Source organism: Chroicocephalus ridibundus, chromosome 8 (genome assembly GCF_963924245.1).
Source record: "Chroicocephalus ridibundus chromosome 8, bChrRid1.1, whole genome shotgun sequence".
Taxonomy (NCBI): Eukaryota; Metazoa; Chordata; class Aves; order Charadriiformes; family Laridae; genus Chroicocephalus; species Chroicocephalus ridibundus.
The window spans coordinates 23,824,080-23,842,643 of NC_086291.1; the positions used below are offsets into that span (position 1 = coordinate 23,824,080).

Here is an 18,564-nt window from a genome sequence, read left to right on the forward strand (position 1 = left end):
TTCAGCTGCCGGCAGAAGAGGTCAGGAGGGTGTACGCAGCGTGCCAGGGGAGCAGGGCAGCACATGGAGCAGGCAGCCTCTCCGCGGCGCAGAGACGCACCGTGGCACCGAGCCGCTCTCTGCACAGCGGGACCTTCCCCGACGCCGCTCAGCCCCCAGTGGCTGCGGCCGCTGCCTGCTCCCCGCTGCCCTGCCACCATCGGCCGCTTCGGTTTGAGGTCAGGCCTCGGCTGCTGCGTCACGTCACATCTGCATATTTCACTTCAGGCCTCAGATACCCATACGCTGCGTTTCAGGCAGGGAAGCTCCCCATGTCGCTGGACACATTTCCAGGGACACCCGGCGCTTCAGGCAACGGCAACACGGCGGTCCTCTGCTGTGGGGACATGCATTAATAAAATAATTCTGCTGTATCATTAGAGGTCAACTCGGACTAGAGCAGGTAATAAAAGATTCATAACAGCACATGAGGGGATGCACTAAATATCCAAACTGCAGCTGGAAATCATGCAGAGCTCGATTAGGTTTAGGACTTGGTTAAAAACTCGCAGTTCAGCTGGTGTTGCACAGAAAAGTTTGCACTACCATTCTGTGCCAGCAATTTATGCTGCTTCCAGGAGAAATTATGCCTCGTAGCAAGGAGTATCCTAACAGGCATGGGTGCTCCCATGCTCAGGCCAGTCATCAAAAATTAATCCCTTTCCCTGATTCCGTTAGGGGCCAATACCAGCTATTACTGAGAAGACATAAGAAATACTGCTGGAAGCACTTTCAACATAACAGGTTCCCAGTGTTGTGACTTTCCATCCTTTGGTATTTAACAACTGGCTAAATCTTCATTTCAGCCAATTTCTAACACAGTAAGGCAGGTAGAGGGACCTTCAGTAGTCTGCATGCTTTTAAATATTCCATTCAAACTTTGGTTAATCTTATTTTCTGTCTAAATATCAAATCTGCTTTAGTAATCCTGCTAAAGTCCAGTCTCAAGGTGCTGTGGCAGCGAGTTCCCCAGTCCATTTACATGTGAACAATTGTTTCTCACTACTAAAGGGGCTATTAGAAATTCAATACAGGCATTTGCACAATATTTTCCGTTTGATTACAAAGGCATCGTCCTTTCCCCATTTGACTCCAGCTTATGACTCTAACAAGGAAAAAAACAACACAGGCAAGTCTCCTCTAGCTGCCGAATTCCATCTGCTTTTTCATCCTTGCAACAGCCTTGTGACAAAGAATTTAAATCGGATCCCTTTTTTCTGATGAGCTTAAAATTTGGCTGTGAAGTTTGGCCACATTCTCAGACTGAATTTGATTTTTGGCCATCATTTTTACCAGTACAGCACATCTAATCTCACACTTGGTGACACTGCACTCAAACCAGCTGCTCCAGCTTTGATACAGAGGAGGCTAATATCATTAGCAGAAGAACTTAATGAGGTTTGACATATCAAATGACTTGGTCCTGCCTTTAATCTTTGTGGCCAGCCAGTCCCACCAGCCAAGCGATGGTCGTAGCAGACAGGCCAAAGGCTCTGCATGGAGGATGGAAAACTTCCAACGCGTCCCCGTGGGTGAGGTTTAGGGCAGGCTACCTGAGCAGCACAAGGAGCAGAGCAGGCGCGTGCAGCACGCTCGGCTCGGCTCTCCACCAACCACACCACTGGTATTATCATAACGTGAAGAGCTGTGCTCTCTGCACACAGAAAGAAGTCTTCCTCTCCCAACTCAAGTTTGAAGCAAGAGAGCCCTCCTCGAGCCTTCCCAAAACAGTCACCTTCCAGCATCTGCAAACAGCTGTCCCGGACTGGCCCACAGCCAGCCAAAGCCACCATGCCTGGAGCACCTCCGAGGCAGAGGTCCCCAAGAGCTGTCATGGGCAGCGGGGCTGGTCCATCCGCACGTGCCACTGCAGGGACTTGGCTCAGTGCATACAGGGTTTTGCACTTCACTGTAAAGCTGGCCATCTGTCTTGTAACTCTGGAAACAACCCATTTCTTCCAGCTGCAGTGAAACTCTGCCCCTCTCCTTTACAAAAGGCCCTATGGAGCCTCGATGCCTGACACACTTCCAGTTCAAGTGGAAAGAGAAAATTACTCATTTTCATCTTATATCCTTTTGCACCATCTCAGGGACAATCTCCCTGCACCAGGAGGCTGCAAACAGAGCAAGAACTGCTTTGGGGGCTGAAAAACCCCGAAGCTTAATTTTCCCACTCCTTTGATCATTCCTGGCTTTCCCACACAAATGGCTTTTCCATGTATGTGGTACCTGCACTAACAGCCACAGAGATGCCAGGGAAGGAATGGAAAGAGCGAAGTTACACCACTACCCACACAGGGAATTTTGTTTCCCCATGGAAAGGAAAGGAGGAACTAGAAGGCATCTTTTTTACTTTGCTGGTTTAGCTGGCCGTAAGGGAAAGAAGTATAATGTCCTTCTTAATGGCTCCTGCCAGTTATTCACACAACCTACAAAGTTCCATGGCCCAAATGGAGAACAAGTCTCTTACTCTACCAGAAATCCATTGCCTCACTTCATCTGGTTACATCCTTCATCTGGTTACGTCCTGGCATTGCAAAATGCCAAATCTTGTCAACCGAATACGACGACACTGCTGCCTACATAAACACATTTAACACCTCTTAACATGCAAAACACACAAACAAACGACAAACACAGCTCCTCAGTGTTCTCAATGCAGCCAGTGTCTGACTGCCCGGAGCTGGCACCTGGAGTCGGTCAAACTCAGTGATCGGGTAGTTGCCAGGAGTAAGGGCAACTACGGGACTCACTCATCATTATTAGTTTTAGATACTGTTTTAAAGCCTGCAGAATTCTGAAGGGGAGAACCGTGTTCATCTCTCATTGAAACGACAGGAGCGGAGCGGGTGCGGGAGGGGACCGGGCAGGCAGGGCAGAACGCGGGGCCGGAGCTGTCGCATCTTTCCAGAGCTCAGAAGGACGGGTGCGAGGAGGGCGGTCACAGCCGCACCACAAGAGAACAAATATCGCTTTCTCTGCGCTTCGGCGGCACTTCGGTGCTGCGGGCGGCGGAAGGACCGGCGCTTTCCAGGCACGTCCAGCCCTGCGGAGGGACCCTCCAGCGAGGCGGGCGGGACACTGCCCCGTCCCCGCGGCCCGAGCGCCGCTGCGGCGGGGCGCTGGGCTCAGCCCGCGGGGGCTCGCACGGCAGAAGCCCTTTCGGCGATGCCCGTGTGCGCGTTACCGGGCTGACGCCGAAATAAGCAAGGAAAAATAAAGCCGCTCCAGCTGGGAGCGAGCACCCGCAGCCCCGCCACTGCCGGGTCCCCCCCTCCGTGGGGCAGGCGGTGCCGGCCGTGCCTCCCCCCGCCAGCTCCGGTCCGCTCGGCGGGGGCGGCGGGGCGGGGAGCGCGGCGGCGGGGGGGCGGGCGCGGCGGCGGCGCTAGGGCCGCGCGCGGCGCGGGCCCGGAGGTGGGGTAGCTGCCGCCGCCCCGCTCGCCGGCAGTCGCGGGGAGGTCGCTCCGAAGTGAGGAGCCGCCGCCGCCACCCGAAGTTTGGCAGCGCCGCCCGAAGACCTCCGCGCCTGCGGCCGCGCTCCGCCCGCCCCGCGCCTCATGCCGCCGCCCCGCATGGGGACGCCCCCGCCCTGAGCGGCGGTGGCGGGCGGGGAGCCCCGGCGGGCAGCACCCGCCTCCGCGGCGATGATCTGCGCGCCCGCGCACCGCCCGCCGCCCCGCCGAGCGCCGGAGGAGAGCGGCCGCCCGCCCGCCCGCCCCGCCGCCGCGCACTGCCCGCCGCCCGCGCACCGCCAAACTTCGACGCCGACAAGTGCCTAGGGCCGGCGGCGGCCCCCGCCGAGCCCCCCGCGCCCCGCCGGCAACTTTCCCGGGGGGAAGCACCCCCCGCCCGCCCCGCGGCCCCTCATGCCGCCGCCGAGGGAGCCCCAGCGCGTCCCGGCGCCGCGCCGGCTCCGCGCCGCCCCGCGGTGAGGCGAGGGCGAGCCCGAGCGGTGAGTACCGCCCGCCCGCAACCCCGCGCACCCCGGGGCGGGAGGGGGCGGGGGCTGGGCTGCGCGGCGGGGGTCTGTGCTGTGCAGGTGTGTGTGCGGTGTCCCCCCGCCGTGCCTCCCCCCAGCCCCCGGGGAGGCTCGGGCCGCGCACCCAGGGCGGATCTGCGCGGGCCGCGCGCCCCCTGCCGCCCGCGCGGAGCGGAGCGCGGCCGGGGCCGGACCAGGGCGGGGCGGTACCTGCGCGGCGCTGCCTCCTCCGCGGAACTCCCTCCTCCGCGGAACTCCGGCCGGCCCCGCCGGGCGCCTCGCCGGGCTTTGAAGGGGCGCGTCCGCGGGGCGCGGGCGAAGGGAGAAGCCCTGAGGGGAAGCCCCGAGGGAGGGGCCCGCGCCCGACCCTCCCGCCCCTCAGCGCGGATCTTCCCGCGCGGGGGAAGGGGTGGAGGGGCGGGAAGATCCAAAGTCCCGTTTGACAGAAGGCGGGGGCGGAGGGACAGAGGGCCCCGGCCGAGGAGCAGCGGCCAGGTCGCTGGTACCCAACCTGGAAACACTTCCCTCCCTCGCGTCGGAAATTGCAGGCGGCTTTTCTGAGCGTTCCCGCACACACGCTAAAGCCCTAAAGAACCCCCCACCCCCCCCAGGGCGGTGAGCGGCGCGGATCGGCTCAGCTCGGTAAAACAGATGCTTTTGTACTCGCAAAGTTGGTGCATGTGCATTTTCGGCCTCTGCTGAATATACTTTTATCGTTCTGCAATCAACTTTTCGATATTCCGGATCTGATGTGCCGCGAGCCAGCCGTACTTCTGCGGGGATGTTGGCGGAGACAGTGAGTGAAACAAACGGTGGAGATGCTTTTAAAGAGGGAATAAATCACTGTCTTGCCTAAGGACAATGCGGTTGAGGATGAGACGCTGTGGCCTGGGCAGCCAGTCGAAGGGAAGACAAACACAGTAGAACTTTCCCCGACTTGTTTTTTGGTGTGTGGGGGGGCTGTTTTGGTTTGTTTTTTTAATCTGGAAAAAAAAAATAAAGGCTGATTTCTGGCATATTTTTGGAGTTTTAAAGGATGTTTACCAGAGCGTTTCCGGCAGCTAGCAGCAATATTCTCACGGAGTCCTGGACTTTGCCACCAACCCTCAACCCTGTGAGAGTGATAAGAAGCGGCACCAACTTTATAGCTACGTATGTAAAATCTGGCAATAGCATGGAACAAATTCAGGATTCATTAGGCTTTCATTTTCATTCAGTTTTGAGGCTAAGAACTTGCAGTTAGAAAGTCAAGAGCTCACACCACGACTTAAACGCTTGGTAGCCCTGTACCCCGGATACGCTGCCCGAGGAGCATGCCTTATTGAGGCTTATAACCTTATTGAGGGTGAAAAATAACGACCAAAAAAACTGCAACCGCCCCAAATACTGACTTAAATTGAGAGGAAAAACTTACAGAACAGATTAATGCTAGGCACAGAGATATTTAAGGCAGTAAGCCACAATTATAAAGATTCTAGAGGAAAAACTTAAAGCTGCTACGTACAAAGCTTCTAAAATTTAAATAGCTGAAGTGCTTTTACTGCATATGCTGACAGCTGATGATACCCGGCAAGCAATGGCAGCAGTAGTGTGAGGTGTCACTCAGCAAAGAATGATGTGGGAAAACCAGAAATATTATAGTGCCAAATCTCAGTTTTTTCGTAGCAGAATGCTGTATTTTATTTTCCTCAGCCAATAGGTATTGACATTTTAAATTCCTCCTGAGGCAAAGAAATCTTTTTCTGCTAAACAGTTAAATAAGCTGGATAAAAATAGAACCTAAACTTTGTTTGGAACAGCATTTGAGTCCAAAGGCACCACAGCAATTGTTTGGAATATACAGTATTTCATGCAAGTATGATAGAAAGTGTGTATTAAATCGTTCAATACAGGGTTCCTTCTTGTTTGCATAGATGAATAATTTTGCATTTATAAAAGAGGTTGGGTTGGGATTTTTTATAAATATCGGAGCTTTATATGTACCAGGTTCTCAAGTTGTCTGGATGTAGCAAGGAATAAAACACTTGGGTTCTATTAAATGTAAGTTGCAGGTGCGAGGCTTAGTTCTGTTTTGTAATACACATTATTTCATAGGTTCTAAACCGTCTGTAAATAATTAATAACTGGAGTGGACACAAGGATCTTTTCACCTGGGCTTGATTAGATACATTCATCTGCTGCAGCTGTTAGGGATACAAACTTAAAACACGTTTCCTTTGGAAAAAGCTGTTGTTTAAGTGCCATGCTGGGAGGAGAGCCCAGCGCTCCTTCCCTCGCTCCGTGATTTTAGCCGGTTCTCCTCAGGCTGACGAGCATTATAATAGCCGGGTTTGGCTCTCGTTCTTACTCGTGCTTGGTGGCAGCGTGCGCTTTATCGACTGCACGGTCTGTGTGAGAGGCGATCGCTCGTTATTCTATTACCTCGTTCGTGTACCTGCTGTTTGCCAAAGAGGGAGGCCAGTAGCCCACCCGTGTGGTTTGCACAGCCACTTCCAGGCAGGGAGCTGGTGTGGGGCGTCCAGCCGACGCCGTTTGTACGGGGGGAGTTATTGGGGAAGGGGGTGGATTTTCACGGTGATGGAAGGAGGCAGAGGAGGAGTGTTTGCTAACAACCCCCGAGGAGATCTGAAGTTCTTTCCCGGCATTGATTCTGCTGAGATGCATTTTAGCTGGTTTGCGAGGGGGGCGTCTGCTCCGGCTGCAGAATTGAGATGCCGTGTGAGGTGTGAGTTACCCACCTGGAAAGGGACGCCTGTGCTCAGAGACGCCTTCACAGACCGTTTGGGTCCGGGGGTCAGCTGCGTGCTGTTCTTCCCAAACGGCTGTAACATCCTCGCTGTGGCCTGAACGTCCAGCCCTTTGCAGGTGGAGCGGGGCTCTGGGGGAAGGCAGAAGCAGCAGAAGTGGCCTTCAGCCACTGCTGCCTCTCGGGTGCCTCCCAGTGTTTTCCATATTGCAGAGGTTGTGGCACATGGGAACGTTCAAGGCCCAAAACATCCCACAGTTCGGCGGTTCATACCGCCATTTGCCCCACAGAGGAGATCTCCAGGAGGCTTTGCATTCATTAGCTAATGTCCTTCCAGCAGCTCACCGTTCCCTCACCCCCGGTCAGGAAGGACGTCGCTCCCTTTTTGCCACCCCCAGCACCCAGGGCGTGCGACGGGCAGAGCACCGTGGGGTGCAGGGGATCGGGGCACCAGACATTAGTTATTCCTGATTTGTTTGATTGCTTTTCTGTAAGGTCAGATGGCACAGGCGTTACTGGGGACAAAACCCCGTTGCTTTACGTTGCCCTCAGCGAGAGGCTTAGCGCTACGCAGCTCGTACAACTGTAAACTTCAGAAATGTTATTCTAAACGGGTTTTTTACAGAATAATTCAACTAGGTATGTCCTTAGCAATAGAGCAGTGAAATGCAGAATGCATATCATGAGTGACTCTGCAGGAATAAATATAAGCAAGACAAATCGTATAAGCTCCATCAGAAAAACCCCAGCAGCGCTCAGCGCATGATCCTTAATGTGCTTTGGTCAATATCTTTCTCTGTATCAATGGAAGCTCATTAAAAGAAGATATTGCAGACTAACTGAGCCATGCCATATTAGTTCTTGCCAAAGCTTGACATTTTTAATACATTAATAATATGTCTGTAATGTAACGGAAAACTATTAATCAGAACTGGTTATATGCCAGAAATTTAAGCTATAATTGGCTGCTTCTTGTCAGGAATGTCTGTCGTACACTGCTACAGCTGCCTAATGCTCAGATGTCTTGCACTCCTCTGCACTTTTTCCTTGTCAGTGCACTAAATTCGATCAATGTTATAGTCTATAATTCTGTGTAACGACCATCATTATGACTCTGGCTTACTTTAATGAGAATTCGTTATATGGGAAGTATTTTAGCGCAGTGTGTTAAGGTAGTGGCTTGCTTCCCATTATTTTAGACCTATCCAGTTCTGTTTATTAGTTGATCTGAGTCTCAGCAGTTATGAAAGGTTACAGGTAACTGAAGAGCTAGCAAGGAAAATATTAAACAAATCTATTTTTGCCCTAATAGACAGGCTTGTAGTCTAAGGATAATTAAACTCAGTAACTTCTTATTTCTACACAGAAACATGGTATTCATCTACTGTTTATTCCAACTGTGACCAAGCCTTCTGGAATACAGTGCATGTTTTGATTTGTCCCAAATTTAAAATAATTTGGCTCCTTTTTTAGCAGAGCAGTTGTTTCCCTTTTGTATAATGACTGTTCTAAACTGTGGGGTTTGGGAAGTGTTTTTTTCCCCCCTGCAAAATAACAAAATACATTGAAAAGGACTAGAGGGAAAGAGAATGAGATGTCTTTAGAATGACATGAAAAGTGTTCTTTGAATTACTGAATTCCAGGATAATAAGTAAACATTCCCACTGAACACAAAAAAGGAAGTAAGGTCGCTACAAAAACAGTGGTACTACACAGTGTGCTTCTTAAAAAGATTTAATTTAAATTTGGTCTTAGATATTTCTGCTTTTGTGTCAAATTCAGATTTGAAGCTTAAATATATTTGAACTGGTTGAGAATTGTTATTGCATGAAAATTCAGATATTCTCTGCATATTCTGATAAAATATATGAGCGTTGTGTGGTAACACTTGATAAAATGAATATAATGGAAAATTGCATTTACGTCCATACGGCAATTATTGTAAATTACTTTGCTATGGAAACACAATTCAACCATCTGTTGGCATTTCATAGTGTCTGTAGTTTAGCTCAGTTTAAGATGAAGCATTATTTAAATATAGGGAGGCCATTTGCGAAGAGCTTTGAAGATAAGTTTTGGAAGTGCGTGTTACCACAGTGACATGCTGAGGAGCTCACCGGGTCACATACCACTTCCCGTGCTTTTGGGGTGTAGGAGGCTTAGTGACACTGGGCATAATTTAAAACTGGGAACATGCAGAGCAGGCTGCAGAAAGGGGTGACTTAACGGTTGTTTCTTAACATCTGTCTGATGGGTTTGCTTAGATTTTAGCATCCAGACGAAACGAGTGCAGAGGTGCTGCAGCAGCTGGCTGAAATCCTCCTCCTGCAGAGCGCCCAGCGCCCAGGCTCCCTGTCCGCAGCTGGCACAGGCTGATGCCAGGCACAGGCTGAGAGAAATCAGTTGGAGTTCCTAGCCCTGGTTTTCCTTGGCCATGTTTAGGGTACTTACTCTGTCTTTGTATTTTTCCCTCGTACGTAATTTGTATTTTTACCTGTGGTTTTTAGCAAATGTATATTTTAAGTCATTGTAACAACATCCTAGGATTTTATAGCTGTAATAATATGATTGTGATAGAAAGAGAGGGAATTTCTAGTTGCTTTCTCAAGAGAGGAAAGAGGATATATCTGCTATGAAATAAACACTGAGTAAGCAGGTACCCCCCCGCACACACACCCCCCCCCAAACCTTGGAAAAAAAGACTGCCGTAACAGAGGGGGAAAGCATCCTTATAGTAAGCTGCAAGTCAACCATTATCTTTATCGGTAGTTTATGATCAGTAAACCACAGTTCAAAGAAAGGAAAAAAAAAAAAGAGGAAAGCTCTTCCAATGCTAATGAAAAATTTCAAGGAAATGGAAGTGTGCTTGCAATACTTCTTACTCTTAAAAAAAAAAATAATCTGAGAAATGCCTGAGGCTTTTGGAGCTCACTGAGGTCCTCTTGCCACGAGACTATCAGCACCTGGTAGCCCTGATACCCATCCTCTGTGTTGCTGAAATAAAAGAGCCTTCCTGCTGCTGCCCCGCGGTGACGGGCTGCCTGCTCCCCTGCCTGCACGATCTGGGCAACGGTTGGGTTCGGTAGTTTGCTCTCTGGTTTTGCTAGGGTAAAAATACAGTTTTTGGAAGCAGAAACCTGTAACTCACCTGGAATGTTATAAATCTGTCTTTGTTAGCGAAAAGTTAAATCCTTCATGTCAAAATACTTTTCACTGTGAATGATTTTGGTAGTTTGTTCATTCTAGCACAGCACCCACAGTAAAGGTTATCCATATTATACCAATTTGCTTTATATTGCATCAAACCTCCAAAATGTCAACATATCATATATTTTTGTAATGCATTGATTCTTGGACAATAACTCTAACTCTTATTGTTTCTAAAAGGGTGCTGGTGCCAGAAGAAAAGGATGATTGATGGGAAACAGACACCAGCCTGTAGACACTCATCCTTTTGCTTCGGATACTGATTTATCAGTGCGTCTGGGCATCCTCTGTGAGCCCTGAAGACGGAGGATCACTCAGGGTTATCGACAGTGTAGCTGAAGACCTGCAACTTCACAAATTATTATCTGCTATTGGACATCTTTTACAAGAAGCCCTGACAGATAAGTTATAAGACAAAGGACAAGCGCTGCGTTGCTGTGAAAGGCTGTCATCGGGGTCTGGGTGGCTTCTACCAAAGTCTTCAACTTAGTGAAACAAACACCCTATCCTAATGCTTCACGTTTGAGTTGGAACCTATTTTATAAAATATATACATGTATATGTATGTATATGCATAATCTATAGACTGCACGTACGCCAGTACTGAGCATCCTTACAAAGGTGACATAACAAGGATTTAGAAATGTATTTGTCAAGATTCCTGTCACTTCATGCCCTCTGGGTTACCGTGTCCTCTGTGATGCAGCACTACCCTTCCGTGTGGGGACACTATGATGTGTGTAAGACTCAGATTTACACAGAAGAAGGAAAAGTATGGGATTACATGGCCTGCCAGCCGGAAGCCAGAGACATGATCAAATACGTAAAAGTGACTCTGGATCCCCCAGACATAACATGTGGAGATCCTCCTGAGACTTTCTGTGCAATGGTAAGGCAAGCTTTTAATTTTGCATAATTAGTGGGTATATTTGTGATAGACGGCTTCAAAATGGAAGCCCTAGAGCACAAGAAAATCTGCGTCATATTCCGAACGTGAAAGGTTCTGCTGAACAAAATGCTGAGCAGTACATTAAGCTGGGAAATGAGCTGTTCTGCTTATGGGGACCTAACTTGACTTTGTCTGAATTTGGTGTCTCTCTAGATCAGCTTTTAGCAACTTAAAAGCAAGCAGTGTAGAACTCCTAGTGCACTAACCTGTAACTGGGGCGCATTTACCCGGATCATGAAAGATGAGCGAATTGGTTCTGATTTGATCACCTGGAAAGTATCATAGTGTGGTATAATTTGGCGTCATTACCAAACGTGAGACCGTTGTTAGGAACTCAAAGTGCAGAAGCTTAGAAAGTGGTGGTGAGAGCTGGGCTGGTGGAGTTTCTCTGTCAAGCCCACGCAGCCACGGGCAGCGTTACTGGAGCCTCGCGGCCAGGAGGTGCATCCCAGCAGGTCCATGCCTGCCCGTATGAACAGTGCCGCAAGAAATGCCTTCAGGCAGGGGCCAGCTCTACCAGCTACTGACAGCTTGCTACTTCTACTCAAACTGTAGGCATTGAAACCAACTAAAAGAGAGGAAAAGTCAAGCTGCTTTATTTAGATGCTCCTAAAATTACAGGCTGGTTTTGGAAATGTTTGGCTTGGTAAATAATTGTACTGATATGAGAAACCAGGTAGACACTACGTATATCAAGCTTTTGCAGCTGTGCTGCTCCCAAGTGTTCGATAGATCGTGCTGTAAGAGGTCATTCGAGTTAAAGGAAATCTTCAACTCCTTACAAACATGGAGAATTCATTTTCTTTGCCACTGAGTATTTCTGCTAAAAATTGAGTGGAAAATACAGTACTCCTTGACTAGAAAATGTGAGTTTGAGATGCAAAACATTTGTACTTACATCTATTAACGAAGCACTGGAAAAGTACATCATGTTACCTACATAATTTAGATTTGAAAAAACAATGAGCGAGGTTATCATAACCAAGAAAAGTCTGCAAGATATTTATTTGCCTGTGTACGAATCATTGTTGCTGCGTGACAGCATCCCCACAGGAAGGAAATTTGCCTTTAAATGCCTTATGGTATCATTTTCAACCACTGCTGTTCTGTAAGGAGTTCAGGTCCAACCACACATACATTTAGGGCATTATGTGCACGCGTGCAGCTGCTTCCCGCGTACATTATGGTAATAGCCACGTGATAAATTGCAGAGCTACGTGAATAAATTACATTCACTGTAAACCTTTGGCTGCACCACTTGCTCTCTGCCCGCTAATCCATCTCTGCTGACATGGCTTTGACACTCTAAACCTCTGAGCAGCTTCAAGCAGCCACTGTTTAAAAAGAAGTAAAAGCAACATGCCCCACGGAATACGGTCTTTTTCTTTATTTTGAAGTGTATTTTCTGCCTCAGAATGGTAATAGCTGTGATTTAGCCCTCAATCAGTGACCTTTAGTAACTCATCATGTAGTGAATAAGAAAAGTTGTTTTTTTAATGCAAAAGAAACTGCCCAGCAAAACTTGTTTCTTCCTTTTAGTGCAGATAAACATTGCAGCAGCAGTTCCTGTCTTAAGTAATTTTTTAAGTTTCTGATTATCTTGGTTACTCTTCTAGTTAGAATAACGTTTTTAAACAACAACAACAAAAAAAAACACAACAGAAAAAAGACATCTTGATTAAATCGAATTTTTAAAAATGGAGCCAGAATTCCACCTGAAAATGTTTGACCCAGCAAGGTCCTTGATGCTGTGATGGGGGATGAAAGTTTGCTTGGGAACAACCTGAGGTAGCAGCTGCAGCTCACTTGCTGCTTAAGCCCTTGAGATGCAGAAGGCCGCCAGAATCCTGACATGAGAAGTGGAGAAAAAAGAAGAACTGGGGAGAGGAAGACAGAGCACGCGCAGTGAGGGTGCGCATTTGGTGATGTGAGTGTAGACTGACTGACTCCTACACAATAAACCGTTGTATTTGCTTTCAGTATACGTTTATATTGTACATATACACTATATTCAGCCAAGCAGTGGTGATGGCTTGACTTATTTGAAACATTAGGAAAATGACAGAAATATTTGCTGTTCCTGTGGTACTGCACAGCAGCAGAGCATTCTCATCCCTAAAAATGCTTCATGGCTACCTGTACTATAGCTACATATAGAAATTACGTATTTCCTTCAAAATGAGGTTTTACATATTTGTAGGGCTGAGCCTTTGGCATTTCCCAATGAGGAGATCTTTTATTTTTGCATTCATTTTTAGTTTTAGAAAATGAGTTAAGAAGCTAGCACTGACATACGTGGAGAAGGTGGGCAGTGGAAAAGAGTGCATTCCTGTTAGGCGTGTTCCTGCACTAAAAAATCCCGAATCTGAGATGACAGAGATCCAAAGGTTTCTTTTCAGCATGGTGAAGTGCCCAGCTGACTTAGACAAATGCTTGGGTTTATTGTTGCCAGTATTGGATATTTGCCTGCTAAACCTGCTGTGCCAATGTTTTGTTATTGAAATCAGGTTAAGGATGCCTTGGAGGAGATGAGGGTCCTTTCAGATATCTGAACAATAAGCGTGGGTACCAAAATGCAGAGCCTGCTTCTGCAGGATGAGGAGGAGGATGAAGCAGCCTCCTCTTCTGTTTCTGTATCAGTTCTCCAATCAGGCTTAGCGATTTTTTGTTCACCACAGACTATATGGACTAAGGTACTAGCTGTTGAGTCTGTGTCAGCTATCAGTGTAGCATAGATTATATCCTTGAAACAACCAGACTGAGAGGTTCATCCAAGTCCTGCTGGGAGATTATGGTAAACTCTACGGCAGTCTGCAATAACGCACAACGCAGTCGTGCATTGCAATGCATGCAAGCATACGCAGATGAGCAGTTCATGGTAAAATTTGCCTCTTAATTCCATGGGGAATACACAGAAACAAGTTAAGTGTTTTACGAGTCCATTATTCATTTTTACTCAGGGAGCTAGTTTAGTTGACAGACCGAATAACCAGATTTTGCAGATTTGTTGCAGAATGCAGCACTCCTCCAGCTGGTAGCTGAACCCAGCACGTGGCACCTCACTGCTTGCGAGTACCTTTGGGTCGTATCTCCAGCACAGCGTCCGTAGGTATTACAGGGAGCAACACAGCAGGAAAACTATCCCACAGTTGCATTTACGCAATCTGTTTGAGAATAACATTATAGTTTCTGGTGACATTCAGTGTTGAAAACTCTTGAGATTACTCTGAAACCTCAAACCCCTGGAGTCCTATGATTACGTGCGATTCTCAGCTTTCATTTAAAACATCATCGTTATTTTCTTAGTCCTTCTGTTTGCAGATAAAAGTTTGAAAATGAAACCAAGAAGCTCAAAAAGCAGAAGCCAAATAAGTAGTCCTCCAAATTATTATTTGTTTAAAATCTCATAGTTTTTAAAGACGCTCAGGATTTTTAGGGCGTGGGAGAGGATTTTGCTTGAGAGGAGAGGTGCATGAAAGAAACATATAAACAAATGAATGGCTTAGAGCAGTGAACGCTCATGGTGTCTGGCCATGGAGTTGTGTGTGTCTGCAGGGCAGAGGTGACAGCACCCTTCCCCAACAGGGAGCGCTCCTGCCTGTGGGATAACCAGTCCCCTGCGGAGGGGCTTGACTGGTCGCCTCTGGCTTCCCTGTCCGTTTTAAAGCAATCTGTAGCTGCTTAGAGTGAGACGCACATGCTGGCACACAATCCACGTCTGCTTTTTGTGGCATTCCTTCAAGGAAATTTGGCTGTCCTTTGTCAATCACAGCGTCTCAGAGTTGGTTGCAGTGTCTGAGCCAGCGTGACCATTCTTGTGGGTCTGTAATTCATGAACTTTGAGCAATTTGGCTTTGGTGAGAGTGCGTTGTCTGGCACCATATGCTTACGCTTGGTTGGCCTGGGAGGAGAGGGAAGGGGAAGGAGAAGAGAAAGAAGCTACTTCATGTTTTCAGAACTGCAGGATTCACTTTGCAGAGATACTGTAAGCTAATTTTTAACTACCTGGGGATGCTAGTTCTTGTGACCTGCTTTAAATCCCCAGCAGTGACTAACAGAAATCTTCTACTTCCCCTTTTTTAAGCACTTGTTACAATTTCACAAACTCTGTCCAGTTATAAGAGAGAAACAAATCTGACTTTTCACAACCGTCACCATCTTTTGACCCACAATAACACAGTGCGTAGGTGGCTTCCGATTTCTTTATTTCTGAAGCGTTTGCGGGCTGTGCCCCCACTATGGGCATAGTGGGCCCCTGTGGTGCTGCTCACGGGTCCCTTGGTCCCCCGAAGGGCTGGCCCCTCTGCTGGAGTCCAGCCTTTAGCATGGGGTTTGCATTCAAACCCTCACCAGCATCAGTGTGTAAATTCATCACGAACTTAACCAGGAGACTCCTAGTGGCTATTGCTGCAATTTGCAAACTAGAGACAAATTTATGTTGTTAACCTGTGTGCGCAGCTGAAATCGCCACATTAAAATACAATTTTCTGCTTATGTTTAGACCTAGCCATCATAACTAGCTATCATAACACTATCCAACATCCCAGTGGCTAAAAAGTGATGAAATTATCAGCAATTATCATTGCCTGCAGCTAATTTTCTTCGTAGGTTAAACGGAAACTTGAAAAGAAGCCTACAGACGGGAGTCCTCTGCATCTGTACAATTTATAGAGCAGAAATGCTGATGACAGTAGAAATTTGAGCCCTTGAGTGCTACTCTGTATTTCATAGCCAATCAAAACTAAATTAAGAAACAAAGATTATTAAAAAGTCTTCTGTGCATGTAATTTTGGCATAATATTATGAGGTGGATGTTAGATTTTTCCCTCTGAGACTTTCAGCATCATTAATATAGCATTCCTTTAATTACAAGTAGGTGCATATTCCTTAAAAAAGGGAAAATACTCTGTAGTGTAGTTAATGATACTATTATTATGTTTACTGAAATAATTAAATGAACAGATATTCTTCTGAGTAACGTATACATCAAAAAGTGAAATAAAAATGTGTTTTTTGGAAGCATTTTGGCATGCATACATGCATTCTGGGGTAAGATATTTTAAACCAGTGTTGAGCGATACCATTAAGAGATGCTGATAAGAAGAAAGCTTTTTTCTTTTATGGGCTGAATAAGGACATACAATCCTTCATTTTAATTCCAGGTGTACAATCTTACTAGGTGGCATGGAGTAGAATGGGAACAGGGAGTTAAAGATGGGGCTATTGTTACCGTCTCGTTTAATGTGGGTTTTCATAGTTGTATACTTTAAAAGTATGTACAGCTCAAAGTTATTGCAGACTTTATTTACAATACCTGCATTAATCTGTTTTGAATGCTTTTGAGCACATTAATCTAAGTGTCATTGTTGGAAATAACCTTATCCTTCAGGGAACGGAGTTTTTGTTTTGGCGTTTCCTCTTAAGTTACTTGATATTTCATTCCATTTCTAATACCACAAGACCTATACGATGAGCTACAGTCCCTGTCCCTTCTCCCCTCCCCTGTGTAGGGCAGGACACCTCCACCACCCCACTGATGTGGCTCTTCCCATAAAAGCACCACTTTGGTCCTCATGTTCCAGCCTCAGACCAGGGCAGCCAGCAGGACAAGAGGAAAGCGAGAACCACACAATGTGCCCTTTGCTCTTTCTGCGTCCCCCCCCAGCTCCCTCCCGCTGGTCAGCGTGGAGGCGACAGCCTACCTCTGCCTTTGGTAGCAGCCAGCCTGCAGGTGCTTCAAAGGTGCCTTGTTCCTCTGACCTCTTGGGAAAGGAGTTCTTGGTTTCATGAAAGAGAAAAAAATGGATATACTTAATGATAGCAGGAATAAAAAAACCCCAAGGTTTGGTAAAATCTCTTTTTTCTTCCAACTGGAAGCAATCTAAAAATTAATAATTTCTCATAAATCAAAACTGAGGACTGCCAGTAAAACAGATTTGCATTATATTCATTATCACACATCAGGAGTCCCCACATTAACAAAATTCTATTCAGTTGCCCCTTTTTTTTTTTTTTTTCTCCTCAGTTACACTTTGAGTACTGGAATGTTTTCAAACCTTAAACAAAGCAAAAACACGCCCACAAAGTACTTAAGTTGTTAAAAATATTTGAGGGTAAGGCAGGGTTCCTAAACAAAGTCAAGGGCTTCTACTTATTTTCAGTTGCAGAGTTTTAAGGCACATATCACTACTATGTGTAAAAGCGCATCCTTTTAACAAAATGTATATTTTATAAATACACTTCATAGAGGCTGCTTAACTGCTGCTTTTAACGCTGCCAAGTGCCATTTGGTACTTGCTCTCCTATTTTGTTTCTTCCCCTTAAGTTAGCTGGAAATATTAGACATTTGTTGCTAACGCAGTGATCAATTTATTGCAATAATAATTGATCTTAGAAAGCAAGGGATTGCTGGGGGCGATTGTGGCTCTGCGGATGAAGTTCATGCGAATACCTGAGCTGGTGTCCTCCCTCCTGCCCTCGGCACCCTGGGACCCCCGAAGCACCTTCCCCCACTGGCCAAGGCGGGCATCTGGTGGGAGCTGCCCAAATGCTCTGTGGGAACTTGGGCTTTTGGTCTTGATTGGGTGCGGAAACAGCAACAGAAAATTTATAAAGAAATAAACAGCTTCCACTGTGAAATGGATGCCCTGACATCCATGGGGAAATCTGAATGGCTAGCTGTCAGGGCGGCTGGACCAGAAATGTCCCCTCAGCAGCACCTTTAGTGCCATCTTCTGCAATAAAACAATGCTACTTTATAAATAAAATCTTTACTAGCAACATGTTGTAATGTGAACCCCTTCTGGGGAGGCAGAGGTGATGTCGAGCCTGTGGCTCGCTGCAGGGAGGCTCTCCTGACAAGATTTACTGGGGTACAGAGAGACAATGCAGTAAAGCAGCATCCTGAATGGCATGCCTCGCCCGGGCTGGGACAGCGCATCCCCCCGGCCCTCTGGGCTGGGAGTGACCCCACTCCTTCCCTGCTAGGAACCCTCAACTAAGATTTATTTTTTTTTTTTTCCTCAGGGTGGGTAAATCCACCTTCCAGCAGAGTGACCTTTCCTGTCCAGCCCTCCCTGGGGGAGCGGTGCCGCAGGATCGGCCCCTCACAGGGAGCAGCCGTTTGGCTTCCGCACGTTTCGGTCACAGGCGCGGTGCCCCGTGGCCCTGAGTGAGCTGTGGAGCGTGAGGCTTTCCAGGCTGCCCTCTCGTTTTGAGGACAGGGTACGAGGACTGTGATATTATATTTCCTCCCGCTGTGATGGACAAGTCTCACAGTGCGAATTTTGGATTTACTTGGCAGGACTGAGCAGAACTAGTTCTGTGCTGCTCGGGTTTGCCCAAATTATCTGGACAAACAAGTATTTCCTTCTTCATTTAGTACCTGTATGTCTCTAAACCCCAGAGTTTTGTGTTTCTTTCTTGCAAGGCTTGTACTTTGTAACAGCTAAGAATCACTGGAAACCAAATGCAGGTTCCTCAGGCACTTCCATATATTAAAATTTCCATTTGTAAGCGTCTTAGTTGAAACAAAGCCAAGTGAACTTGGCCAAGAGTTCTACAAGCCCTGGTACGTCAGGACAACCGTTCTGGTTAGCGGGCTCCCCTGGAGTCCTTTAAGAAGGCAGAAGTGGATAAGTTGAC

At 47.3% G+C, this 18,564-nt stretch overlaps 1 protein-coding gene across 12 annotated transcripts in view; it reads left to right on the top strand.

Moving 5' to 3' along the window:
* The first annotated feature begins 3,854 nt into the window (after window positions 1-3,854).
* NTNG1 (netrin G1) overlaps window positions 3,855-18,564 on the top strand; it is a 158,806-nt gene continuing 144,096 nt past the window's right edge. For 2 of the 12 annotated variants that reach the window (XM_063344163.1, XM_063344168.1), the window contains exons 1-2: window positions 4,054-5,170; window positions 10,152-10,860. In XM_063344163.1, coding sequence (XP_063200233.1) covers window positions 10,615-10,860 — 246 coding nt within the window. In that variant the 5' untranslated portion in view covers window positions 4,054-5,170; window positions 10,152-10,614. Of the gene's footprint in view, window positions 3,992-4,050; window positions 5,171-10,151; window positions 10,861-18,564 lie in introns of those variants that run through there. The other 10 variants (XM_063344170.1, XM_063344167.1, XM_063344172.1 and 7 more) reach the window with 8 other exon arrangements.